Source organism: Podarcis tiliguerta (assembly GCF_965153285.1).
Source record: "Podarcis tiliguerta genome assembly, chromosome: 11".
NCBI classification, from domain to species: Eukaryota; Metazoa; Chordata; class Lepidosauria; order Squamata; family Lacertidae; genus Podarcis; species Podarcis tiliguerta.
In genome coordinates this window covers 6364671-6392082 of record NC_139544.1, presented here as the reverse complement: position 1 = coordinate 6392082, position 27412 = coordinate 6364671, and the positions used below count along the sequence as shown (strand labels likewise).

The following is a 27412-nucleotide window of genomic DNA, read 5'->3' as shown; positions in this document are numbered from 1 at the left end:
AGGGAAGGTTTTCAGGGGACTTCTCATGCTTTTTTGGCTCTGCTCTCTCAGGGGCCCTGATCATACAGAAAGGTTTACTTGTTTGGGATAGTATTTGCGTGCATCTGTACTTTGAGAATTCACTTCTTCAGGCAAAGCACCTATATGTACACTAATATATTGTGCAATACATTTATGACACTGGGATGTTAGGGTGCATAAGAGCAACAAGAGCCATGGCTTAGCTACTGGACAGGACAGCCTCTACTGGCATGCCTTTTTCCTGCTAATTCTGCTGTCACCTGTCAGGCACTCGAATCCTGTCCAACGCTTAATGTGGACAAGTTGAAGTCTTTTAGAAGGGAGGAACATGAGAACTCTGGTCCTCCAGCTTCTGTTGCTGAGCTGGAGTTAACTACCTACCCCTCTAGACATCCTTTTTATTGTGCATTCCGGATGATGTGTACTCATTGTGTCATCGGGGTCACACACAATCCTGCTTTCAATTTTTTGGTGGATTCTAGAAATTGTGCAAAATGCAGCTAAATTGTAATCATTTAGTATGTGCTTTATATTATTTTCCCCATCAGATATGCATTTTTGTGTCCTTCTCAGTGTGCTTTTCCTAAAATACACTTCACTTCACTTCACTTCACTTCACTTTACCTTACCTTACTTTACTTTATTATGTAGCTGGATAATGGTGTATAATCAAGCAAAAACTGGAGGGGGCTGAAATGAATTTTGCACAAGGCCCCACAACCAAACATCTATCTTAGATCACATGACACTTTCCCAGATGATTGCAAAGTAGGTCTTTCTCTCATGATGACTTACAGCCCAATTGTATATAAATATTTCGCATGTATATTTAAAACTGATTAACCAGTAAAGGAGGTGAAACCACCCATTAACCAACCAGCAGCCTGCAAAGAGAAACCTCGGATAGCTACATGCACCAAGTATGATCTGCATGGAGACATTTATTCTTGATTTAAGGCTTGCAGGAAATACCAGCACTCTGCCAAAGTGTCTAAGAGAATGTTAAAAGATCCTTTCTTCATTCACATGTCGGCTTCCATTTGCGCCACAGACTCTGGGTCCACTGAAGTCCTCTCCCCACCCATTTTTCTTTTCTGAAATATGTCATGTTGAAAGCAATCAATGAGATGTCATAATTCCAGTCTATAAACTAAATGGGAATAACAGCTTGGAGCGACCGTAGACTAGTTCTGCAGATAATGGTTTTTATAGACTTCATTAAAAGAGAATGTACAGCAGCAGGGGAAGACACAGCAAAGTTTAATGTGTCTGGGAACATGTTAAACGGCATAAGAGCTTACAGACAACAAAGAAACAGCAATTGCCAAGGTATATCTAGCCAAAAACAAATGGCATGAGGGGACAAAGTCCGATCACTTTTTAGTCCCATTGAGAGATGTAAGCAGGAGCTTTTACTACAGACCATAGTAGACATAATGTGGGAGTTCTGTGATTTGAATGATCCATGGTTTTTCTTTTACAAGTAGTCATGGGAGGAGCATTTGGATAAGGGAGAGTGGTTCATCTCATCTTAGGGATGTCAAAGAATTCTGATTAAAACAGAAATGGGAGCGGAAACTGCCGATGTTCAATTCTTCATCCCACGTTTGGAAAAGAAATAAATCCAATGTTGATTGGCATTCACTGTTCTTGCTTTCAGTCTGCAAATGTTATGCAATTGATTACTTTGCCCCCTCCCCATTTTCATTATGTTTCCGTTGCACTGAAATCAATGAAATAGAATAATGTGATGTAATTTGTCTACATTTTTTTGTAGAAGATGACCTGCAGTGGAAGAGAAACAGAGCTGTATGCAATGAATACAGGGCAGAATAGAAAAGGATACCTCCTTGCATCCCTATCCCCTTACAGTATTATTATTTCCCCCTAGTTGAGCAAAATAACAGCTTCCAGTTGTGATTTTCAGGAAGAAAACAATGTAGCAAGAAAGGACTAAATCCCTGCTCCTCACACAGAAGTCCCAACCTTGTCTTTCATAAAAGAAAACAAATGGGGGTTGGTGGGTCAATCATGGAACATAATCTTTCGGCTTTTACCCACTGAAATCAATTGACATTTGGATGGATCATGATGAAACAGTGGAATTAATAAGGTCAAGAAAAAGTTTGAAATAAATGACAACTGAAAAGAGGAGTTAAGAAGAAACAGTGAATGGTGCAGGAGCCCATTTTAATTCAGCCTATCTGGATTTGAGGTTGCACACAGCCTGCTTCCAATCCCTCAGCTGCAAAGCATAGATCGGTTTTTGAAATTAATCATTTTCTCAACAACCAACTTCACTGGATCATTGGGGAGAAAGGGCAGGATAAAAATCTAAATTATCATCATCTTGCTCAGCAAAGGAAACAAAAAAATGATGAACATATTTGCCTATTTCGCTTACTCAGCCCTCACTAAAAAAAAAAGAGCATAGTCAAGTGAAAATGTTGCTGTTCAACCAATTAGGTGATCACAAAATACAGTGGTACCTCGGGTTACATACGCTTCAGGTTACATATACGCTTCAGGTTACAGACTCCACTAACCCAGAAACAGTACCTCGGGTTAAGAACTTTGCTTCAGGATGAGAACAGAAATTGTGCTCCAGCGGCGCGGCGGCAGCAGGAGGTCCCATTAGCTAAAGTGGTACCTCAGGTTAAGAACAGTTTCAGGTTAAGAACGGACCTCCAGAATGAATTAAGTACTTAACCTGAGGTACCACTGTAGTAGATTCTAATATTATAACAATGGCATTACCACCAGTTTCTGTTTATAGCAATAACAACTCCCAGAACCAATGGAATAAAAAAGAGATGAAAGGTCACCACAATCATCAATATTAGTTGTTACAAAATGTGTTATCAACTTCTGAGCTGTCACAGCGAAATGCACAACTGAGGTTATTACACACTTGTTAAACTAGAAAAATAAACACTGTTGTAAATATCATCCAAATTAGTAGAAATATTCTAAATTATCTTTCTTCTCAAATCTTCTTGCAAACCCAGCATGTTGAAGATCCCACCTTTGCAGCAACAAGCAGAAAGTCTAATTCCATATTTCTGAAAACATAAAAAACCCCAACAACTCAAATAATGGAAACCCTCTTTAATTGCCTGACCATCAAGAAGCTATTTGTGGTAATCAGGACAATTGCTAGAAACCACAACCCTGAGTCTTAATGTAATTAACCATTAACTGCTTTCTTTTGCACACCATCTGGAAATCCCTCGGCAACTGTAACCCTTATTGCACAGTTGACAACAGAACCATATTGTCTGCATACTTTAGCATCAACAGTCTGTGGAATAAAACTGGGACTGGTAAGCAAGCTGTCTTCTGAAACGCTGGTAAACAGGGATAGAGTCAATAGGACACCCTTTGCAACACCTTTGATAATAGAAATCACTTCTGAAAGTTGACCTTCAAAATGACTCCAAGCTGATTTGGACAATCATATGTTGGCTTAATAAGACAGAATATTAAGCCAACTTCAAACTGTGGCTTCATATCCTGTCCTGTTTCAAAACCGTTTGTGACAGACTAAAGATGGGTGTTGAATAACATGATTGATTTTATGGGTGTGTCCAGTGGCGTAGCGTGGGGGGTGCAGGGGGGGGGGCGGCCGCACCGGGCGCAACATCTGGGGGGGGGGCGCTCGCACTCGCAGCTCTCTGCCCCTACCTGGCTCACTCACTCTCTCTCACTGCAGTGCTGGCTGTGCGAATCCGATCCGAGCCGCCGGGTCGCCGCCCACTGTGGAGGGGGGGTGCCAGGCGTGCGGTGTGGTGCGGAGAGAGAGTGAGGGACTATCTGGGGGAGGGACAGGGCAGCAGGGGGCGCAAATTACTTGCCTTGCCCCGGGTTAGGGGGCGCAAATTACTTGCCTTGCCCCGGGTGCTGACAACCCACGCTACGCCACTGGGTGTGTCCATAGATAAATCTCTCCCTGTCACTTACGCCAGGAAAGTCTAAAGTTAACTGTTTACAGTAGCATTTGTGTTTAACAGCAGCAAGCATTATATTTCTGTGAAGGCTTCCCAGTGACCATTATTTCCCACCCAGAGGTCCAAAGTATGAGGAAGCACTTATGCAACAGAACCCTTTTTTTCCTGGAGGGATGCAGGGGTACACATACCGTGAATCTAAGTTTGGCCTCATTGAGGGGCAGTATTTCAATATGAGCAGGAAAATGAGAGTACCCCTAAACGTTTTTTTAGGGGGGGAAAGCACTGAACAGAACTATATGCTTATTTAAATTACACTCCATGAGGGTTTAACACTTTATGAGTGAGGTCCCCCTCCATTTTATCTATTTACATCTTGAGGGGAATGGCCTTGTTGGACCTCACAGCCTCTTCCTGATACGTGTGACATAATGCGCACACAACAAGCCCCCACAATGTTGGGCGGAACACAATGCCTCTGCAGGTAGACCTTTCCTACACAGAATGGCTATAAGTGTTCTAATCAGCAACCCCCATTTAGCCCCTTCCAATATTTAACTTGCCCACAGGGAATCAAAATCAGGTTGCCTTGCCTGGCTAACCCCACTCAGATAGTTCAAAACCCCAACTGCCATCACTGTCAATCCTTCTTCCACTGAGAATCAAATTCCTATCTGCTCATTAAACTGTCAGCAGCTTGCTTAAATTTTACACCTTCTCTCCTGGTTGACTGCCAGTCTCACCAGCTCTTAATGGTTGCTGGGTCACCAGGAGGCAGGTCCAAAGTCTTTCTGTCACACCATTTACCATAGTTTCCCAATCTGGAATATGTGCAAAACTACAACTAATAGAACACTTCTTTGTCTGTTCAGTCTCTCACACCAATGAAGGAGAAAAGTGGTTGTGTGCTCTGCCAAAAGGTTCATTCATATCTCAAGTTTATTAAGCTGCACTGGAAGGGTAGATCCTGAAGCTGAGGCTCCAATACTTTGGCCACCTCATGAGAAGAGAAGACTCCCTGGAAAAGTCCCTGATGTTGGGAAAGATGGAGGGCACAAGGAGAAGGGGATGACAGAGGACGAGATGATGGGACACTGTTCTTGAAGCTACCAGCATGAGTTTGACCAAACTGCGGGAGGCAGTGGAAGACAGGAGTGCCTGGCATGCTCTGGTCCAGGGGGTCACGAAGAGTCGGACATGACTAAACAACAACATGGTCAACTAAATATGGCCACTGACTTTGCCACATGTATCAATATAATGTCTCCTGATCAGAGTAAATATCTGTCAACACTGGTATATCAAAATGTTACCCCTAGTGTCTCCTAGTGTATGCTACCAAATAAAATGGTAGCTTTCAAATTATTGTCAAAAACAATATATAACTGCTTCCTAGACACTTCACTTTCCTAAATCTGACCTGTTTTTTCAAAATTATGCAAGTTAAAATTCAGCCCATTTTCCTAACTTGGTCAATAACAAGTGAAATTCAGAAATAGTACCAAACTAACTGGGTGATCGTTCCTTGGGTCAGATTTATCACCTGCTCTGAATGTAAGAACCACTGTATAATGGTCTGCTCTCATCCCTTCATGATCTTGCCAAAGGTGTTTCCATTGTGGGCCAAGAACAACCCTTCCTTAAATTTTGGTTCAGCCTGTAGCAGCTTGGCAGCAGCCCTCTATAACCACCAGCCCTCTTGTCTGCTGGTTCTACTTCACCACACCCCTTTCCAACTCATCTCAAAGGGCGGAAGGGAAGCAGCACCCCAAAAGGCTGGGGAAAGCCAAGCTCTCTTCCAAGGTTTTTGTGTTTCTTACTCCCTTTAGCGATGGCTTCTGAGCATGGTTGAATGTAATCATGTAATCATGCAGTGTGACGCTGCAGCTAAAAAAGCCAATGCAATTCTGGGCTGCATCAATAGGAGTATAGCATCTAGATCAAAGGAAGTAATAGTGCCACTGTATTCTGCTCTGGTCAGACCTCACTTGGAGTACTGTGTCCAGTTCTGGGCACCACAGTTCAAGAAGGACACTGACAAACTGGAACGTGTCCAGAGGAGGGCAACCAAAATGGTCAAAGGCCTGGAAACGATGCCTTATGAGGAACGGCTAAGGGAGCTGGGCATGTTTAGCCTGGAGAAGAGGAGGTTAAGGGGTGATATGATAGCCATGTTTCAAATATATAAAAGGATGTCACACAGAGGAGGGAGAAAGGTTGTTTTCTGCTGCTCCAGAGAAGCGGACACGGAGCAATGGATCCAAACTACAAGAAAGAAGATTCCACCTAAACATTAGGAAGAACTTCCTGACAGTAAGAGCTGTTCGACAGTGGAATTTGCTGCCAAGGAGTGTGGTGGAGTCTCCTTCTTTGGAGGTCTTTAAGCAGAGGCTTGACAACCATATGTCAGGAGTGCTCTGATGGTGTTTCCTGCTTGGCAGGGGGTTGGACTCGATGGCCCTTGTGGTCTCTTCCAACTCTATGATTCTATGATTCTATGTAATCCAAGAGGACATGTAATGCAGCTTGAACAAAATATAAAAGTATGAGAAATAAGCTTATATAAATAACACGGAGATACTTGCCCATCCACTGCAGAACCAAAAATAACAAGGGACTGTTTATTATTTTGCATCTTCAAACCTATTATTTTAAAAATTCCTAATACATAATCATGGGAAGTGGATTTGAACAGTACAATTCTCATCCTGGTCTTCCTCTGAAATTCCACTCCCCAGACCTAGTGACTACTGGGTGGTTATTAGAGAACAGCTGAAACTTCACTGAAAGCTCACTAGTGGGGCCAATCCTGCCAGGTGAGTCTCTCTTTAAGAGCAAGATGGCAGGTCTTTGTAATGCAAGTTTGGGGCTTTTTTGTTTGCTTTTCCTTTCTCAGCATACACTGTAGTGACACTTACAAAAATGAAATCTATAGTTCTTAGAATCTTAAGTCCATGCTTTTCTGGCTTGATAAAAGTTATATTTGAATATTCAGCAGTGTGTGTCAAATAATCAATTTTAGCATTCGGTTTGCTGTGTACAACAGACTCAGCAAGAATCGATGAAGAACTAGATCTCCTTTGATTGTGTTTTTTTAATTTTTAATAATTTTTATTAAAGATTTTCCTTGTTTACAAAAGCACATGCATTGTCTCTTTCTTCAGGTTGTGTTTTCAGATCAGTTAAATTTGTTGTGAGACATTGGTGTCATATGCAGCATAGGGTTGGGAAGAAAAGAGGGGGGACAGGAGGGGGGAAGCTTATGTTCTTTTACTTAGCGTATGTGTGGGGGTTTTGTGTCGGTGTCACTTGGGTAGATTATCTTTCTATTCACTTATGTTTCCTTGGTAGTGAGAGAGGTTTGGGTGTGGTTGATTGTCTTTGGTTGGCTGCATGGAATTTGTTTGTGCATGTGTGAGGGGGGAATTCAGTTATTCAACCACCTTTGGTCATTTCGAAGTGCTCTTTCATGGCTTGGAGACAATATTCACATTTTCCTATCTTTTGGTAGGAATATAGTCTGCTTCTACAAGAAACATAGGTATTTAGCACAGCAGGAAGTTGAATTTCACTGGATATCATCATCATCAAAATTATTAAAGAAGTCTGCATGTACTGACTTTTTATTGAAAGCTAAATCCATCAACAAACTTGTACTTCCTCCAGCCTCCTCAAGGTCCACGTAAGGCCCTGTGCCCTCAAGGAACATCTTGTCCACTGCTGGCTTCATGACTGAGTCCCTCCGTAAAACTTTCCAGCCACCCTCCAACATTTTATTTCTTTATTTTTTTTATTGGATAACAACTGACACAACTTCATTAAAGTCAATGGAGCGACATGATTTTACACCAGCAAAAGAAATCTAGGGTTTTCCTGTGTGTAGGGAAAGAGATAGAGGCCAAGCCGCAGAGCAACAATGAACACCCAATCACACTTGAAAGTTTTGACTACAAAGTTTAGTTGTGTGGGGTCTCTTGCTAAAAGGCAGAAAGCCTGAGTCCAATAAACTTCAAGCAGACAAGAAGTGCCTATAGTGTTCCAGCTGATGTCTTTATCTCACTGAATTATTCCTCTATCCTCCTTTGCAATGCTCAGTAATAAATTAATAATTTATGCTAAGTGGAGCTGGCTGCTGTAAACCCAGCTGATCAAAACAGAAAATGCAGTCAAGCTTCATGAAAGCGGTTCCTGAAATCCTTGCAGCTTTAACTGTGAACAGAGCCTCTTTGGTACATGTGGACAGTTTAGGTAGTAGTGGGGGTGGCATAGGAGAGCAAGAGAGAAAATGGTTTTATGAAACTATGCCATAATATAATTTTTCTAACCCCTGTCTCTAGCAAATACATAATTACTCTAATCTGGATTAAAGAGTTCACTGGCATTTGGGAGCTTTTGCCAACCTGATGTGGTATAATGTTTGGAAGATGCTGATGGGGCATCAGTCCATTTGGGGTTTGTGCTTATTTTGGTACTTCCATTGAATAAGGAACCACAAGCTATTAACAGTGGAAGCTGGTCTGCCTTCTTGCTTGCATCCAGTCAAGGATATCAGTTTCCTCTTCTCCCCTGGGTGTCCCACTGAGCCCCAGCCACCACTGGGTAGAAAACCTAACATGGCCAGTAGCCAATCTATTCTGATTATCTTCAACATATAAATGCTCTCAGGGTTGTAAATGCTTGATGTACATTAATGAGAATAGCCACTGGCAGGCATCCTTTGCCTTCCAGTTTAGTGCTTAACTGAGCAAGAGGTTTGCTTCATATCTTCACTGCACATATGCTATGCAACACACTATTTACTCCCCCCCAATAGGAAACATGCACGAGCAATGTTAGTCAACATTGTTCCCTATTGCTACGATGTCATGATTTTTATTTTAATGTAAGGCACCAATATGCTGGAAACTGTAGAAATTGAGCTCATAACTTGATTGCACATGACATTCAGCGCTTGCCAAAGCTGACTGATTGAGCCATAAGTCTTTTAAAAAGAGAGTGATATGCCACGACAACAGCGAGGAGAGCACTCTTGCCACGCTGGTAACATCTGCAAAGTACTTCCCTGCAAAAGTAACAGCTTCTGTACATGTGGTGCCTCTGTTCAGAGCCAAAGTCAAATCCCGTGTGTTCTGAGAAGTATCCCACTAAAACTGCAGACAATATTGCTCATATTCAGCACAGCGCAGGATCAGCTTTATCTGTGGCATCAGGATGTTGTTGTTGTTGTTTAGTCGTTTAGTCATGTCCGACTCTTCGTGACCCCCTGGACCAGAGCATGGCAGGCACTCCTGTCTTCCACTGCCTCCCGCAATTTGGTCAGACTCATGTTTGTAGCTTCGAGAACACTGTCCAACCATCTCGTCCTCTGTCGTCCCCTTCTCCTTGTGCCTTCCATCTTTCCCAACATCAGGGTATTTTCCAGCGAGTCTTCTCTTCTCATGAGGTGGCCAAAGTACTGGAGTCTCAGCTTCAGGATCTGTCCTTCCAGTGAGCACTCAGGGCTGATTTCCTTAAGAATGGATAGGTTTGATCTTCTTGCAGTCCATGGGACTCTCAAGAGTCTCCTCCAGCACCATAATTCAAAAGCATCCATTCTTCGGCGATCAGCCTTCTTTATGGTCCAGCTCTCACTTCCATACATCACTACTGGGAAAACCATAGCTTTAACTATACGGACCTTTGTTGGCAAGGTGGCATCAGGATACGAGAGGCTATATAGCCTTGCCCTATGGATCAAGTGGAATGAGAGTTGTGCCAAATAGTTGTCCTGTTCTTCTTTTTCAAAAAAGCACACAGAAGTTCCTTGTGGGAAAGACCTGTTCACCAAGTAAGAACACTCCCTTAATGGGCAGGTGGAAGAGATGTTGTTGTTTGGAGCGCATTGTTCAGTACAGCAGTGGACAAAATGTTGCTCTGGATCTGCTGGATCAGGGGCGAAGGAAGGCGGCATGACCCCTGGGGCAGGCGTTGCTACCTAGGGCGCATGTGCGGTGTCGCTACATACAATGCATGAGCTGTACGTAGGAATGCCGCACATGCGCTGTACTTAGCGGTTTGCTGGCAGCGCTGCTCCAGCGCCCGCCATACGGACGGCGCCGGGATCCTCTGCTCACAGCTGGAGCAGGAACAGAGGGATCCCAGCACCGTCCATACGGCGCTGGAGCGGTGGCACCAGCAAACTGCTATACAGCGCGTGTGCGGCGTCACTACATACAGCACATGTGTGCAACGCCGCACATGCGCTGTACTCAGAGGTTTGGCAGCGGTGCAGGGAACCTCTGCTTGCAGCTTTAGCCATGAACTAAGGATACTCCACATGAGGCTACGGTGGCTGCTCGCGTCGCCACGAGCCCCCATGGGGTGACTTCTTGTCACCCCCGCAGACATGGAACCCGGGGCGCACCGCCCCTGCCCCCCCTGTTGCGACGCCACTGGCAAGGATTCTAACTCCCCATGGTTTACCAATAGCAGCAACAAAATAATACCCCTCCTGCCACTGCCCTAAATCATACTGTTGAAATTAAGGTTTAGGGTAATCCGGACAGAGTTTTTGTGTGGAAGAACTGTAAGCTCTGTGCACTGCTGATATTCAAAAGATATTTCTGGGCTGAGAATTCTATGATTCTGAGTATATGTCTTTTGTGCAGGGTTTCTAGAAGTAAAATTCAGACACAAAAGTTGTTGAGCTTTTTTCTGGGAAATGAAACTTTCTTTTGGGAAATCAACCTCAAAATCCTGGACATTTTGCCAATTTTCCTTGAAATTCCCCCCAGGTGCTCTAAGGATATATACACACATCTACACACATGAGCTGACCGGAACTGATAAAAGTTGGAGTCCAAAACTTCTGGAGGGCCTCAGGTGAAAGACGTCTGCTGTAAAGCTTCAGTTACTTCCAGAACTTACTCATTCCATTTGAACCTCCCAATATCAAGCTTCATGGAGAGGTAAGATGATAAATTGTGGATATGATATTGTGTTACATTCATCCAGACAAATCCAGATCATCAGTGTTCATGAGCTGCTCTTTCTCTGACTTCCCTTTATCTTGAATAGAGAAGAATTCTAACAGGGGACAAATAATTAAATGAACAAATAACCTGTTAACTGCAGTCCTCTTAACACTGATATTAAAAAGTCACTGAAGGAAGTTCCTGGCAGCTATTTTCTCATTCCTAATAGTACTCTGGCAAGTCGGATAATTATTTGTTAAAATTCCACCCTCTCAATAGCCTCTATTTTTCAAGGATCTGAAACACTCATCTGTTGCATGAAATGGGCTTCCCATTGAAATTGTTTCAAAAATACCATATGGTGTTGGCTAGTTGATAAAAAACCAATTAGCATTTTTAAATAACTTGCAGAGAGATTTTGTGCTTAGGATTTACTTAGTCTGACCTTTAATACAGTGGTACCTCGGGTTAAGTACTTAATTCGTTCCGGAGGTCCGTTCTTAACCTGAAACTGTTCTTAACCTGAAGCACCACTTTAGCTAATGGGGCCTCCAGCTGCCGCTGCACCGCCGCTGCACGATTTCTGTTCTCATCCTGAAGCAAAGTTCTTAACCCGAGGTACTATTTCTGGGTTAGCGGAGTCTGTAACCTGAAGTGTCTGTAACCTGAAGCGTCTGTAACCTGAGGTACCACTGTATTTATTTTGCCTTATTTCCACCTTTGCTAGCCTGGTGGACTCCCCCCTCCCAACAGCCATAAGCCAGAATTGCTGGTTAAACTTTTTGGAGGCCCAAACGTCTGGAGGACTCAAGGCTGGAGAAAGCTGTCTTAATTTGGTTTCTTTGTCCCACAAATGTCGTTTCCCCTTCACAGAACTTTCCTTCCTGTTCTAGTCTTATTCAAAATGTCTTTCATCTCTAAATCATCTTCTAAAGTTTGCTGGTTTCTTCATATCTCTCACCATTTCTTTCTTCTGGTTCTGAAGACAAATTTTCTCTTTGATCTTGTTCTTTTTCTTCTTCCTCTTTTTCTTTCCTCAGAATGGCTCTTGCGTCTTCATCTCATTATATAGTTTATTTATTTATTTATTTATTTATTTATTTATTTATTTATTAATTATTATTATTATTGTTACATTCAAGCCACTGATTAAAAATGATTTTAAGCTGTGATCCTATATGCACTTCCTGGTGGGAGTAAGCCCTGCTGAAAACAATGATATTTACTTCTGAGTAGCCATGTATAGGTTAAAGGTTAAGTCATTCAAAGGCGACTATGGGGTTGCGGCGCTCATCTCGCTTCAAGCTGAGGGAGCCGGCATTTGTCCAGACAGCTTTCTGGGTCATGTGGCCAACATGACTAAACCGCTACTGGTGCAATGGAAATGCTATTTACCTTCCTGCCGCAGCAGTACCTATTTATCTACTTGCACTGGCATGCTTTTGAACTGCTAGGTTGGCAGAAACTGGGACGGAGCAACAGGAGCTCACTCCGTCATGGGGATTCGAACCGCCAATGTTCCAATCAGCAAGCCCAAGAGGCTCAGTGGTTTAGACCACAGTGCCACCCGCTCCCTTCAATCCATGTATATGATTGCACGGTTAATCTCCAGAACCACTTCTAAAATCATTTCAAGAAATTTTGATCTACTTCCCTCAAAAAATAAAATAAAAAAGATCTAATTCCAGATATATCTTCTTCTAGGTCACGGAGGGATATTTTCCACCTGATACTTCTGCAATATGTTCATCTAAATTATCAATGTCTTCTTCCATAAGTATGTCATTGTTGGGAGGGTTACCTTCTCACTGTACTTATTACGTGATTATGAGCTCTCATTGAAGCCCTCCAAACTTTTAACATGGTGTGAATCATAGAAAGTAACTCGTCGTTATTTCCACCCGTATAATTAGTCTCCTGAGACTTGTCTTGAGGTTTCAGATCTCCAACAGCACCAGTCTTGCCTATTTGCTAATCATCTATAGTAGACAATCTACCTCATTCTTTCCATTATATAATACCTACAATGCTGGATTACCCAATATATAACCTAGGCAGGCCAGCAAAGCAGAGGCATACAACAATGTGAGGGGTTTGTTTTAAGAATGTGATATCTAGGATTTTTTAAAAAATGCATTAAAGTAGTTAAAATGGGGAAAATCAGAACTTCATTAGCCTTCTTTGTTGCCCACTACACAGTCTTTCCCAATCTTCCTATTCTCTTTTTATTGCTCATCCCCACCTAAACCAGGCAGGGTCCTAGGAAATTATAGAAATTATAGAAATTATGTGAGGAAATCAGATCCTGTCTTGTGTTACAATAAATCTGGGGTTTTGTTTTATTTTATTTTAACATTTTATTTCACAGTTTAGTATTGTTTTTATTTTGAACAACATACAGTGGTACCTCGGGTTACATACACTTCAGGTTACATACGCTTCAGGTTGCAGACTCCGCTAACTCAGAAATAGTACCTTGGGTTAAGAACTTTGCTTCAGGATGAGAACAGAAATCGTGCTCCGGCGGCAGCAGCAAGAGGCCCCATTAGCTAAAGTGGTGCTTCAGGTTAAGAACAGTTTCAGGTTAAGAACGGACCTCCGGAACGAATTAAGTACGTAACCAGAGGTACTACTGTATAGAGGGCACCATCTTTTCAATGCTTACCAGTGATTTCCCCCCAAGAAAAATAGGCGCCGGTACTCACCAGGAAGTTGTTACTGTGTCACACTTTTTAACAACAACAACAACAAGCATTGGTGCTTACATCTTCTAAAGGCTTTATTCTGGCTCTGATCACCTACGCCTAACCAAAAAGTGTCAGAAACCTATCCTCCTAGTTTTGAGAAGTTCCCACCACTCCTGTCAGCACTCTACTCTCCCAAATCATCAAATCAATTTCCCCTCCCCTTTCCTTTACCATTGCTGGGAGGAGAGATGAATTTCTAGTTAATTGTGTGATCTCATTCACTGCTTTCATCAATTGGTCCAATCTTATTTGCATGCTCCCCACACCCAACATGGTTAATATTTGTGACTTCATTCCTAGAAGAGTTTGTGCATATTCAAATATGTTCCTATAAGTGTATGTTCAAAATATATTGTAATGTTTGTTAAGAAATCATTGGAGGGGTTAAGATAATGGCCCTATTGTTTGTTGTATGTTTGACTGGGAGGGCGGCCTTAATGTGTCCCTGATTTTTAAAAAATATTAATTCCTAAAATCATAAATGAACAAGGGACAATAACTTCAACACCCTGATTGTGCATTAAGCATTTGTGTCATCCCCCCCCCCTGAAGGTACAGCTTTAGCTTTGGAGAGAGATGGATATATTTCCTTTAACTCCTCTCCCCCCCCCCCCCGCCCGTGTGTGTGTGTGTGTTTTTTTAAAAAAAACTCCTGTCCATACAGAATGAAAAGTGAAAGAATTCAAGTAGAATACTGCCATCAAGTGTTTTCTAAGAGTTATTGCTGAGAGAAAATTTTATCAACGTACGCAGCTGATTCAAAATATGGCTGTGCAACTGCTTTCCATTCAGATCTTCCTCCAGTGTGCTCTGATTTTCAGAGATATTTCTAATTAATAGCTACATTTCAGTCTGTGTTTTGGGGTATGATTTGTCTTTTGGGGAGAAGGTGGCGGTTCTGAACACTGCCAGTTTTTATTTCGTGGAATTAGTATTGTGTGATGCCCACAATATTCCTTAGGCTTTCAGATGTGCTTTCAGTCCCCACAAAAATGTTGGGAACCCCTGCCTTAGAGCAAGTGTGCAGTAAATGAGCAGAAAGTAGTTTGGAAATTAAAAACAAATCCTATGTATCCACTTTAGCTGTTGTGGTACAGTTACTTGTTCTGGCACAGCTAAAAGCAGCGCCCTCTACCGAACAAGTGAGGCACAGTCAGAGGCTTCTGCAAAGCCAGATGACTTATTGACATTAATTTTCCTTTATCCATAAAGGCCAAGAGCTGATCAAATGAACTTTAATAGATGCAGCCAAAGCATTGTCAATACTTTGCGAATACTTCTGGTGAAACTGATGAGTAAGATTAATAATAAAGCAGAAAACATCTCCCAATGGTGTGGAGAGGGGTGAGCCTTTACCTCACTCCTTTCCAGTTTTTATTTTCTGTTTAATTATTTTGTTTGTTTTGCATGCATTGCCGCATGCACACCCATGTACAGTGGTACCTCGGGTTACAGACGCTTCAGGTTACAGACGCTTCGGGTTACAGACTCCGCTAACCCAGAAAAAGTACCTCGGGTTAAGAACTTTGCTTCAGGATGAGAACAGAAATCACGCGGTGGCAGCGGGAGGCCCCATTAGCTAAAGTGGTACCTCAGGTTAAGAACAGTTTCAGGTTAAGAACGGACCTCCAGAATGAATTAAGTTCTTAACCCGAGGTACCACTGTACTGAGTCATGAGAAGGCCAGGAATTTAAGGGCTTAAAAACTCAAAACAGCCACCCACTGCAGCCCCCGCTCCTGAGCTTTCCCCACTGCAAGTGGGTGGTGAGCAGGGGCCTGGTAGGCAGCTGTCTGTTTTGGGTCATCGCAGGCAGAGAAGGAGGGATGGGCAGCAATGCCGGCAAGGAGGAACCCACTGGCTTGGCTAGCTGAGGTTCACGCTACAGATTGGCATTACCAGCAGCCAACTAGTGAGGACCCAGTAGGGCCCAGGTCAACCGGCAATGGAGAAGAGGTGAGGAGCATGTGACAGCAGTTGGCCAGTGGGACAGAGTCCAATGAGCGTGTGTGTTCATTTCTCTCTCCTATCTATGTCTGTCTGAAGAAGAGAGAAATATGAAATGGTTGGATGCTTTGTAGATGGATTATTAATAATACCTTTACCTCAGGGGTAGGGAATCTTTTCATTCTGAGAGCCGCATTCCCTTCTGGACAACCTTCTGGGAGCCATAGACCAGTGGTGGTTGGGGCCAGAGGTGAAAGTGTGAAGAGCAATAAATATGACTTTTACTTTTGTGCAGAAGGTAAAGGGACCCCTGACCATTAGGTCCAGTCGTGACCGACTCTGGGGTTGTGGTGCTCATCTTTATTGGCCGAGGGAGCCAATGTACAGCTACTTGCACTTTGATGTGCTTTCGAACTGCTATGTTGGCAGGAACAGGGACCGAGCAATGGGAGCTCACCCCGTCACGGGGATTCGAACCACCGATCTTCTGATCAGCAAGACCTAGGCTCTATGTTTTAACCCACAGCACCACCCGCGTCCCAAACATGCAGAAGGCTAGTGGTTTCTAAACATACTCTTTCATCCCTCTTTATCCTCCATCCAGGTGAGCAAGAGGCGTGAGCAGCGTTCAAGAGCACATTCCAGCCAGGCAAAGCACTCCAGCCGGGGGCAAAGCAGAACCAGCCAAGGATGTGACTGGGGAGGGAGTATGGCTTGGGGACAGTGCCAAGAACCAGGCGGAGAGGCCAGGAGAGCCACACTTGGCTCCACAGGGAGGAGGTTCTCCATTTCTGATTTACCATATGTTGTGTCCTGTGAAACGATGGGCACATTTTGAATTCTGTGACATGCGACTAGCCTTGGTGTCAGTGTTAAAGGTAAAGGGACCCCTGACCATTAGGTCCAGTCGTGACCGACTCTGGGGTTGTGGCGCTCATCTCGCTTTATTGGCTGAGGGAGCCGGCGTACAGCTTCCGGGTCATGTGGCCAGCATGACTGAGCCGCTTCTGGAGAACAAGAGCAGCGCACGGAAACGCCGTTTACCTTCCCGCCGGAGCGGTACCTATTTATCTACTTGCACTTTGACGTGCTTTCGAACTGCTAGGTGGGCAGGAGCAGGGACCGAGCAACGGGAGCTTACCCTGTCGCGGGGATTCGAACCACCGACCTTCTGATCATCAGCAAGTCCTAGGCTCTGTGGTTTAACCCACAGCGCCACCCGCGTCCCCGGTGTCAGTGTTATTCATCTGTAAAATGTGAAAATATGTTTTGAGTTCTATGTCATGGATTGCAATGAGGCCAAAGTAGATGAAAATCGTGAAATAAACACTTGGGTTTGAATTCAGCATTGCGCTGCATCAAATGTTCTGTCCGTGTGCCTCACAGACATCCATTTTTATTGTTTGTCTTGTTATCACAAGCAAATATTCTTTGATGCCTGAGCCAGACACCCAAACTCTGAAGTCTGTGAAGTTGGATGTAATGGAAATGAAAGCACATGTGCAAGAGTTGCTAGGAATAATGAAACAACACAGGTAAGCTTGTGAAGAGACCTTTAGCACAATAACAGAGAATGCGGAGAAGTGGATGTAGGACTTAAAGCATCTAGACCAGAGCTTTCCAAACTGTGTGTCACAACACATTAGTGTGTCGGCTGCAGTGTGTAGGTGTGTTGCACTCCCTGTGCTCCTCCTGGGGCTGGAAAGGGGTTAGTTTATCCTCCGATTTGCTAGTAAAACTGAATTAGGGTAAAGGTAAAGGTACCCCTGCCCGTCCGGGCCAGTCTTGCCAGGCTCTAGGGCTGTGCGCTCATCTCACTCTATAGGCCGGGAGCCAGCGCTGTCCGCAGACACTTCCGGGTCACGTGGCCAGTGTGACAAGCTGCATCTGGCGAGCCAGCACAGCACACAGAACGCCGTTTACCTTCCCGCTGGTAAGCGGCACCTATTTATCTACTTGCACCCGGAGGTGCTTTCGAACTGCTAGGTTGGCAGGCGCTGGGACCGAACGACGGGAGCACACCCCGCCGCAGGGATTCGAACCGCCGACCATGCGATCGGCAAGTCCTAGGCGCTGAGGCTTTAACCCACTGCGCCACCCGCGTCCCTAAAACTGAGTTACTATGTCGCAAAATGGTGCATGCCTAAAAAGTGTGTCACCAACTTGAAAAATTAGGAAAGCTCTGACCTAGGCAAACCAACCAACTTTGGGAACACCCACTCCATACAATAAAAGCACATTCAACACACATTTAAAACACATTAGTTCCCTCAAAGAATCTTAGGAACTGTAGTTTGTAAATCTATGAGGGGGAAACTGCATTCCCAAGAATTCTTTAGGGGAAGTCATGTGCTTAAATGCACTATATAGTGTGGCTCTTCCAGGAAAGCATCATTCCAGCCAATCCACAGAAGGGGTCTACTGGTGGTCCATCTACATGCCCAACTTGGATTTGTTTATTACATCATCTCGAGGACCCGTTTCTATGATGAAAACCAGCCTGTATACAGTTTGTTGGTGTCCCACACTGAAGAAAAAGACTTTCAAGCCCGTGCTAATTCTATTCATTCTGAAAATTTTGGGGATTAATCTGTTACTCGAATTTTTCAGTGCTGTTCTCTGTGCAAACACTAGGTTAAAGTGTGCATAAAATGCACACCAGTGGAAATTATATAGAAAAATGCATTATGTTGTACAGGCAAACCCCAATTTGTGCGGGGGTTGCGTTCTGCGTCATCGTATGCGTCAGCAGAGTTCACATAGGCCCACCCTGCTTTGTTCTGCACCTGCCCCTCCCCCTTCCCACCCTCTTCCAGGTCCAAAAACGGAGCATGCATGCATGGTCTTGTATGCTTTGAACGTGTGCAAAGTATGAAGTATGTTAGGTTTTCTTAATATTAATGTGGTCAATGGTGCTACTCAGAGAGGAGTGTGTGTTTATAATCTTAGCCTGCATGGCAACACACCTGTGAGCTATCGACAATTCAGCATACCTGTGGTGTGTTAGCAATAGCAGGGGGAGTTTAGCTGCTGCACTGAATGCAACGATGTGATAGGATAATTGATTATTTCGAATACTGTATTTAAGTTGACCAAATGCTTTGTATCATATCTTGCTATCTTACTCTCTTATTTTATACTCTCTGTTTGACCAGGGTAGTGTTAAAGAATTTGGAGGAGGGTGTAGTGGTGAGAAGGGGTGTTTTGCAGCTGTTTGATTATTACTTAAAATAAAGCCAAGCAAAGATATTGCGGGCAATTTTTTATGCCATCGTCCCAGCCGCTGCGCAAACTTGGTTGGCAAAGAAAGCCCAGCAGTATGCACAATATGGCATGCAGTTTACTGTATAAAGGTAAGAGTCACATCCATTACTCTGCCTGCTTTTCCCTATGGCCCCACCCACCACAGACATGTGGCCCCTGGAAGGTTGCCCATGAGGGATTGTGGCCCTCAGTCTCCCACCCTTAAAGTGTAAAATAGTAAAAAATATTACTATGATAACTGGCTGCTCCTGCATAAACTGGTGTCTTTTTCTAGACTGCCACAGAGATTGCAAAGCTGCAGTCTGTTACTCTGAAATAAGCTGAAATTACATTCAGATCTCTGCTAGTATAAATATAGAGTGTTCAGCATAATCAGTGAAATTGCCTCACATTTGCACCAGTTTAGGGTAGATGAGACTTTCCTCAAATGACTTTGGGACCATAATCTCATCTCCTCTAAGCCATATAATACTTGCAGTTAGAGTGTAAGGGCGGGGAGCCAAATTCAACCCATAATTCCCTATCAGTCACTATTATGGCCGTAATACGATTCTCATCCATTATAGTTTGATGCTGACAATTAATCTTTTCTGTAGCTGCTTTAGGCAGCTTTGGAAGGTAATTTTCTTTCAGCTTCCATTTGGAATTGTGAAATATATTTTAAGGTACTTAAGTGTAAAGCTGAATAAAATTGATAATCAATCACAAATAATGAGAGCTGCCCCTAAAGGCGTCAGTAAGTCAGAAACAAATAAGCCTTGCTCATTTCTCTAACTTCTTACACTTGCTTAGAACAGGATAAAGAAACCTAAAGTCGTGGTGAAGAACCTCAGGTCCGGGAACAAGACATCTCTAGCTGGCCCTCAAGATTTTTCAATTTTTTTTCTAGTATAACCTATCATGTGATTTCAGGTGGCATAGCATTCAGTATGTGTATTCATTTTTTATGTTGTCATTTATTTTAATATGTCTAGACTGCTTTTCTGGCTATAAACCTTCATAGTAGTTTACAGATAAAAATGGTTACAGGAACTACAAATACATATTGAATCAGCAAGTGTAAAATACTTCGTGCAACACAAAGGATGGTCAAAAATATTTCAACAAACTGCAAAGTTTTAAACCTGACAAGCCTCCTATGAGGGAATTCCACAACAGTAGTGCCAACACTGAAAAGACCCTGCTTCAAGTGCCCATCAATTAACCTCTGTCAAAAACACCAGATAGAACAAGACCTTGTAAATTATCTTGACAGCAAAAAGAAGGGGTGGTTCATATGGAGAAGGCATTGCCAAGAACCTGTGCTTCTACAAAAGATGTTAGACTTCAACTACCATCAACCACAGGCACCATAGCCAGAGATGACAGGACCACTTTCCCTAACCCTTGTCTAAAAACACATTTAAGCAAAACTCAAGTAAGTATTTATTAGGGAATGGAGGAACACCAGAGTTTTTGCAGAAGCCCAGAAACTCCAGGGGAACTGAAGGAAAACCTCTCAAACAACCCAATGAAGATTGAACATGCTCAATAGCCACAGAAGGCTGAGTCCGTGTTGATGGAGGGAAATGGAAAACTGGGGGGGAGGCGGGGAGCAGAAATGACATTCCACACTGCAACATTAACTTGCACTCCCACTTGTAAATAAATGAAGAGACCGCAGTTGCTTGTCGGGAACCAGAGACAAAGGGTCACCAAAAGGGGTGAAAGAAGTGGTTTGGACCATCAAACAAGAATCCCCTGTGCAAGTCCACAAATGCAAGAGCCACAAGCTCAAATTCTTACCTGAATAACAACAGCTTGTAGATACTGTGTATTCCAAGGGAATACATTTTTTTGCATACCTCCAGCTGTACATGGATATACATGTCATGTTCAATGCTATATAAGTCCCTTACATTTATACTCATATTGTACTACTTTGTCTATGTGTTTAATAAAATATTGAATTCTTGCATTGTGAAAAACAAAGATTATGGTGAAAAGTGAAAAACATTAATTGCAAAAAAAACAACAACTAGAGCTTACAGAACAAAACCAACTTCAGATATGAAATCAGCACGTCGAAATTAGGTGAGAACAACTGCAGGTATCAATGCAACAAAAAATTTGTTTCCCAGTGTAATCTTTCCCTTAACCACATTTGTTCTGCTCCATGTGACTCCCTCAATGGATTTTCACAGGCAGAGTTCCAGATCTTTTTGCACCCAACTCACAATCCTAGTGAAGCAGATATCCCACCGCTACCAACAATTGAAGCGGATCCCACTGCTGTGTATATAGGCTATCTTGTGGTTTTACACAAGGTACAGCTTTGACACTTGGAAACTCGGGAAGAAGCTGAACAAATAAAGATTTGTTTTAAAGGACAAAGCTGGTAAAACAGCTGATTTGACAGGAGACAAAGTTTAGGAAACAGTTAACTTATTTACAATTATAATAAATTTAGTGGATGCTACAGCCTTTTAAATGAGTCAACGCACAGCTTCTTTTAAACTTCAGTTGCTTATATTCAGTGAGTACTCTTCAGTTAGATGCTACAGGTTTCCAGACTAGATTGTACATGTTCAGCTTATTTCGAGTTTGGTTACTTCAGTCTCATAAAACTTACTTGTGAAGGTGTCACAGGTTAATATGTTGGTTCTTAAACAAGGTGGTATTTTCTCTGTCAGTTTCCCAACCTTCTTTCAATCACACTCTAGCAGCATAACAGACCCAGGGGATCCCCAAATTCTTCTTAACTGGTTTGGGAGTCTTCTCTATCTAGAAGATCTCTCCCCTCCTGACAGAAATGAGACCCAAGGAGGCTGTCTCCTCACAGCTTCTACTTCTGTTCAGATTCTGCCTTCCTGTTAACTGCTGTTTAAATACTCCCACAAGACCCTAACACTGTCATTCTATCTAAGTTCAGAGACCCTTTTCTCTAGCTGCAGATATTTTCCTCAGAGCGAATGGACCAGAACCAACACCTTCTCTCCCTCTTAAACTATCTGAACCTTCTCTCAGAAACGGCTCCTTTTATTTTCCCTCCCAAAGTGCTGGCTCCACCCCGCTCTGACTTGATAACCAATCAGAGACAGGCTCCAGCCCTTGGGTGGAATTCTGAGGCACTGCACCACCTGTCCATCTGTCTGGCTCAGTTGTCCACACACCAGATGTCATGGAGGACATGGAGGACCACCAGAGGGCAAAGAACGCATGTGGGTGGATGGGAGACCAACGAGCAGGGAGGACTTGACTTCTTCTCCAGCTCACATCAACTTCTAACTTTCCAGGATGAAATGCTTGCCTCACATAGGAGCCAACTCCTAGGGGCCAAGATCCCTTGCCCCCCCAAAAATATTTAAGGAGCCCCCTGCCCAGTTTATGGGCATTGCCATTCAAATGGTGTGCAAATCTTGTGATTGATTATGTGGGGCAGGGTTTACCTTGCCCACCTAATCTTTGATTCAAGTTGGCACCCTGGTTACCTCATAATTGAGGATAATATTACAGGCCACTAATAATATTTCCAAGCCAGAAAATGCAAAAATAGGAAGTGTCACGAATTAAAAGTTCAAAATTCACAATAAGCAAATTTGGAAAATCCTGTTTAATTAAACAGATTGTTTCTTCTTACTGGTTTTTGGATAAGGGAGCATGCTACTATTTTGCTAAAACAAATTCTAGACAGGCAAAGCTTTCCTAGAATCATGGAATTGTAGAGTTGGAAGGTACCCTGAAGGCCATTAAGGCCAACCCCCCCTGCAATGCAGGAATTACAAAATTTACAAAATTTCACACCCAGCTCTTCCTAGAAGGCTCAGGACTCGAACTTCCTGATGGAAGGGAACCATTGCAGCAACTTTCTACAATTAATCATGAACTTTCAACATCTCCTCCACACCCTTTGTGAAGCAGAAGGCTAGGGCTGTGGCTTCTGAAGGTCATTTGACAATTTCTATAAAAACAGAGGCGATAGTGAGCTATGGAGTGAGCTAAGATTGCTTCTGGCTTTATAACTCAAGTGGCCTGTGTACATGCTAGCAAACTGAGCTTTGTTTAGTCTTGTGCCTCCTACATTTAAAAAAGCAAAATGTGCACTTCTGTCTACCCTCTTAATAATTAAAATATTGTTGTTTTTTTCAGGGCAAACATCCTACAGCATTTGAGGACAGATTCTTCATGACATCAACACTAACCAATCCGTGCCATGCACAACCAGTTTTGGTGGGAAACTAAGAGAAATTATCTGTTCAGGCCTGCCTCTGGTGAGAAAAGACAGTGCTGAATTGGAAACAATGGAGGGTGCTTCTTTTGTGATCAAACTGCCCTAAAAATGTGGTATCTCTATCCTAGGTGCCATCTCTGTTGAGCTGAGGCCACCTCAGCTCCCTCAATATTTGTAGGCAGGGGGCCAAGCCCCAATGTTGAGGCCTCCTCCCAATGATGCATGCCTCCGTGGCCTCCTGACGATGTGCGCCTTGCATGCCACCAATGCCACTCCTTGCCTATAAAAGCAGCCAAGAATGCCTCAGACCACCAGAACCATCCATTCACTGTCCACCACCTTGCCTTCACCATTTCTCTGCCACTGTGAGAGCGACTAGGACAAAGCTTCTGCCTCTGCCACAAGGCCTCCATTGAGGCCTCAGCCACAGACATACTTCCAGAGCACAGAGCACAGCATTGTGTGAGCATGATGTCACATCACACATGCAACACTGCCCCCCCCCCAATCTGGGGTGCAAGGTCAGCACCTCTGGTTTCCATTCCTTATTGCTGAGAAACATCCCAGAATCACACAGTGACAATGTGTGATCTAGATCAAGGGAAGTAATAGTGCCACTGTATTCTGCTCTGGTCAGACCTCACCTGGAGTACTGTGTCCAGTTCTGGGCACCACAGTTCAAGAAGGACACTGACAAACTGGAACGTGTCCAGAGGAGGGCAACCAAAATGGTCAAAGGCCTGGAAACAATACCTTATGAGGAACGGCTAAGGGAGCTGGGCATGTTTAGCCTGGAGAAGAGGAGGTTAAGGGGTGATATGATAGCCATGTTCAAAAATATAAAAGGATGTCACATAGAGGAGGGAGAAAGGTTGTTTTCTGCTGCTCCAGAGAAGCGGACACGGAGCAATGGATCCAAACTACAAGAAAGAAGATTCCACCTAAACATTGGGAAGAACTTCCTGACAGTAAGAGCTGTTCGACAGTGGAATTTGCTGCCAAGGAGTGTGGTGGAGTCTCCTTCTTTGGAGGTCTTTAAGCAGAGGCTTGACAACCATATGTCAGGAGTGCTCTGATGGTGTTTCCTGCTTGGCAGGGGGTTGGACTCGATGGCCCTTGTGGTCTCTTCCAACTCTATATGATCTATAGAGGCTTTGACATGGTCTCTTGAAGTTAACTTGTGTTGGAGGATGTGGCAGTTTCTTAAGATGGCTCCTTTTCATCAAGTCTCTCATTGGCTCAAGTTAGAAATAATGACAGCAGGTCCATGACTGGGTCTCCCATGCTTTTTCTTCCAAAAGTGAATTGAGTTGCAGGGTGTGCAAATCAGATTTGGGCCATGGTGCTGCAGGAGAAGCGATTAACTCTTTCCACTTCTCCCATTTAAGTTGGCCCCTTCCCAGTTAGCATTTGCCTCATGGTGAAAAACACAGTTACCTGTATGTTGTCTTCAGTGAGGCAAATGACAGCTGAGGGGCAATTTAAATTGGGGAAATGGTATTTGGGGTGGAGGTTTAGCTCCCCTGTTCCCACGCCCAATTCCTCCTGCAACTACATTTATCTTTAAAAAAAATAAAAATAGTGGTAGATTTGATCAAAGTTTTCATGGTTCTCGTGTGTAATTTAGCTAGTAATCAGCATTTCCAGGCATAGGTACCAATTCTATAGGACTGGTGTGTCTTTTCACACACACACACACACACACACACACACACACACCTGTTGGGATGGGGCTGAGCCCCTCCCCCCCCCATCTTGAGGGCCCGGGCCTTGCAGCGGTGGGGGCAGCCTTCAGCGGGCTTAGTGCTGGTGGTGATGCTCATAGCAAGGAATTAAACATACCCAAGTGTTATGCAAAAGGACCAAATTGCCCCCGTAGCTCTCAAGTAGTCACTGATGCTTATAGAACAAGGTGAGGACAGGACTTAATAAAACTTAGTTTATACAGACTGAGAATTGTCCCATTAATGCCACTCTGGGCTCAAACACGAAAAAGGGTGGGATATAAATCCAATGAATAAAAATAATGTAAGCTACAAAAACTCTTTGGTTTGGTTATGTCCTACACTGAATAAGAGGCAGTGACCACATTTGCACCAAAGATTTAGTCAAAAGTGGAACCTTTGAGGCGGAAGGCTTTCCTTTATCTCATTTGTAAACAGAGGATAGTAGACCACCCAGCTGACATGATTCCTTTTGAAAAAGCCCTTTGATGTAATCAAATACCTTGTGTTTTCTCAGGTTAACTCCCCAATGTCACTATTTCAGTTAGAGTGTATTAAATCACTGGTTAAACAGAACTGCTTTTTTTAAATAAGGGATTTCAGAGGTATGGAAAGTTATGGGGAATTGCACTAAAAAGTGTGAGGCAAATGACAGCAAACGCTCAATAAAGAGCAGGCATCGTATAATCGCCCTGCAAGCAAATCAGGGTGAAAGCTGAACAAGAAGTTTGGAAGGAAATAGAGCAATTTGGACAATTGGTGGGTTTCCGCCTAAATAAAAAAAAGACAAAAATGATGTGCAGAAATATGGACTTAAAAGCAATTGAGGAAGTTCAGCAACAGTTAGAAATAGAAGTGGTCAAGAAAGTTAAATACCTTGGAGTTTGGTTAACCCCAAGAGGTATAGATCTACACCAAAACAATTATATTCCAACATGGAGTAAGATCAAAAAAGACTTAGAGGTGTGGGGAAGAATGAAATTTTCATTTTGGGGTAGAATCGCAATAATTAAAATGAATGTGCTACCAAAGATGTTATCTCTGTTTCAAACCATCCCAGTAATCAGGGGGGCAGTGATTTTTAAAAATTGGCAAAGAGAAATTTCAAGGTTCATATGGCAGGGTAAGAAGCCGAGAATAAAGTTTAAGATACTGACTGACGCGAAAGAAAGAGGAGGCTTCGCCCTGCCGGACCTGAAATTATATTATGAAGCATCCTGCCTCTGCTGGTTAAAGGAATGGATAAAATTAGAAAATACTGATTTGTTGGATTTGGAAGGATTTGACAATAGATTTGGGTGGCATGCGTATCTATGGTATGATAAAAAGCGAGTACATAGAGGGTTTGGAAACCACACCATAAGAGGCTCATTGATAGAAGTCCGGGAAAGATATAAAAATCTGTTGGAGGCAAAAACACCATGGTGGTTGTCACCATTGGAGGTATTATGTGTGAAAAAGACGAATATGAGTGGGGAATGGGTAACATATAGAGAACTAGTAAGGAAAATAGACGGCAAATGGACGTTGAAGCCATATGAAGAAGTGAAAAGATATGTGAATGATTGGCTGCACTATTACCAAATTAATGAAATGTTTAGAAAAGAGCTTAAACTAAATGGTTTTGCGGAGAAAGAGTCGAAATTCCAGAAAGAAATAATAAACAGTGACTATAAAATTATGGCTAAAATGTACAAAATATTGTTAGAATGGCACACAAAAGATGAAGAGATAAAATCAGTTATGATTGACTGGGCGAAAGACTTTGGATCTAACATACATATGGAGGATTGGGAGAAATTGTGGAGAGAAGGCTTAAGATTTACTGCTTGTACAACTATAAAAGAAAATGTGATGAAAATGATGTATCGATGGTACTTAACACCAGTGAAATTAGCTAAGATGTATAAGGGATGCAACAAATGTTGGAAATGTAAAGATAAAGAAGGTACATTTTATCATATGTGGAGGGAATGTAAGAAAATTAAAAATTATTGGGAAATGATATATAATGAATTGAAGAAAATGTTTAAATATACATTTGTTAAGAAGCCAGAAGCATTCCTGCTAGGTATTGTGAGAAATGAGATAAACAAGAAAGATAGGAAATTATTTTTGTACGCAGTAACAGCAGCGAGAATATTGTTAGCCCAGAAATGGAAACAAGAACTACCAACACTGGAAGAATGGAGAATGAAAATGATGGACTTTGCAGAACTGGATAGAATGTCAGGAAGAATTAGGAATCGACGAGATCAGAGATTTATTGAAGAATGGGAAAAATTCTCAGAATATATGCATAATTTAAGTGAAAAACAAATAACGCTTGTAACGTTCAGAGAAGCTTTGTAAAAATGAAAGTTAAAATTATGGATTGAAAGCAGATTTAATTTAAGAAGTAGATATGAACCAAGAAATGTGTGGAAAATTGAGAAGGGAAGGAGTACCAGCCAAGTTGAGGGAAGTCAAAAAATGAGAGAATGGTTTTATAAATTGTTTGAATTGTATTAATTTGTCTTATTTGTAAACTGAATAAAAATTATATTTAAAAAAAAAAGAAAGCTGAACAAGAAGACTTTTTGAAAAACCCCAAAGTAATC

At 42.8% G+C, this 27412-nt stretch overlaps 1 protein-coding gene across 1 annotated transcript; it reads right to left on the bottom strand.

The window, feature by feature from the left end:
- Positions 1 to 7407: 7407 nt before the first annotated feature.
- LOC310660270 (COP9 signalosome complex subunit 9-like) lies at positions 7408 to 7740 on the bottom strand (the record flags this gene model as incomplete). Its single annotated transcript, XM_083404600.1, has 1 exon — positions 7408 to 7740. One exon carries the CDS (start codon positions 7738 to 7740, stop codon positions 7537 to 7539), a length of 204 nt encoding a protein of 67 aa, XP_083260726.1. The 3' UTR covers positions 7408 to 7536.
- Positions 7741 to 27412: the final 19672 nt, after the last annotated feature.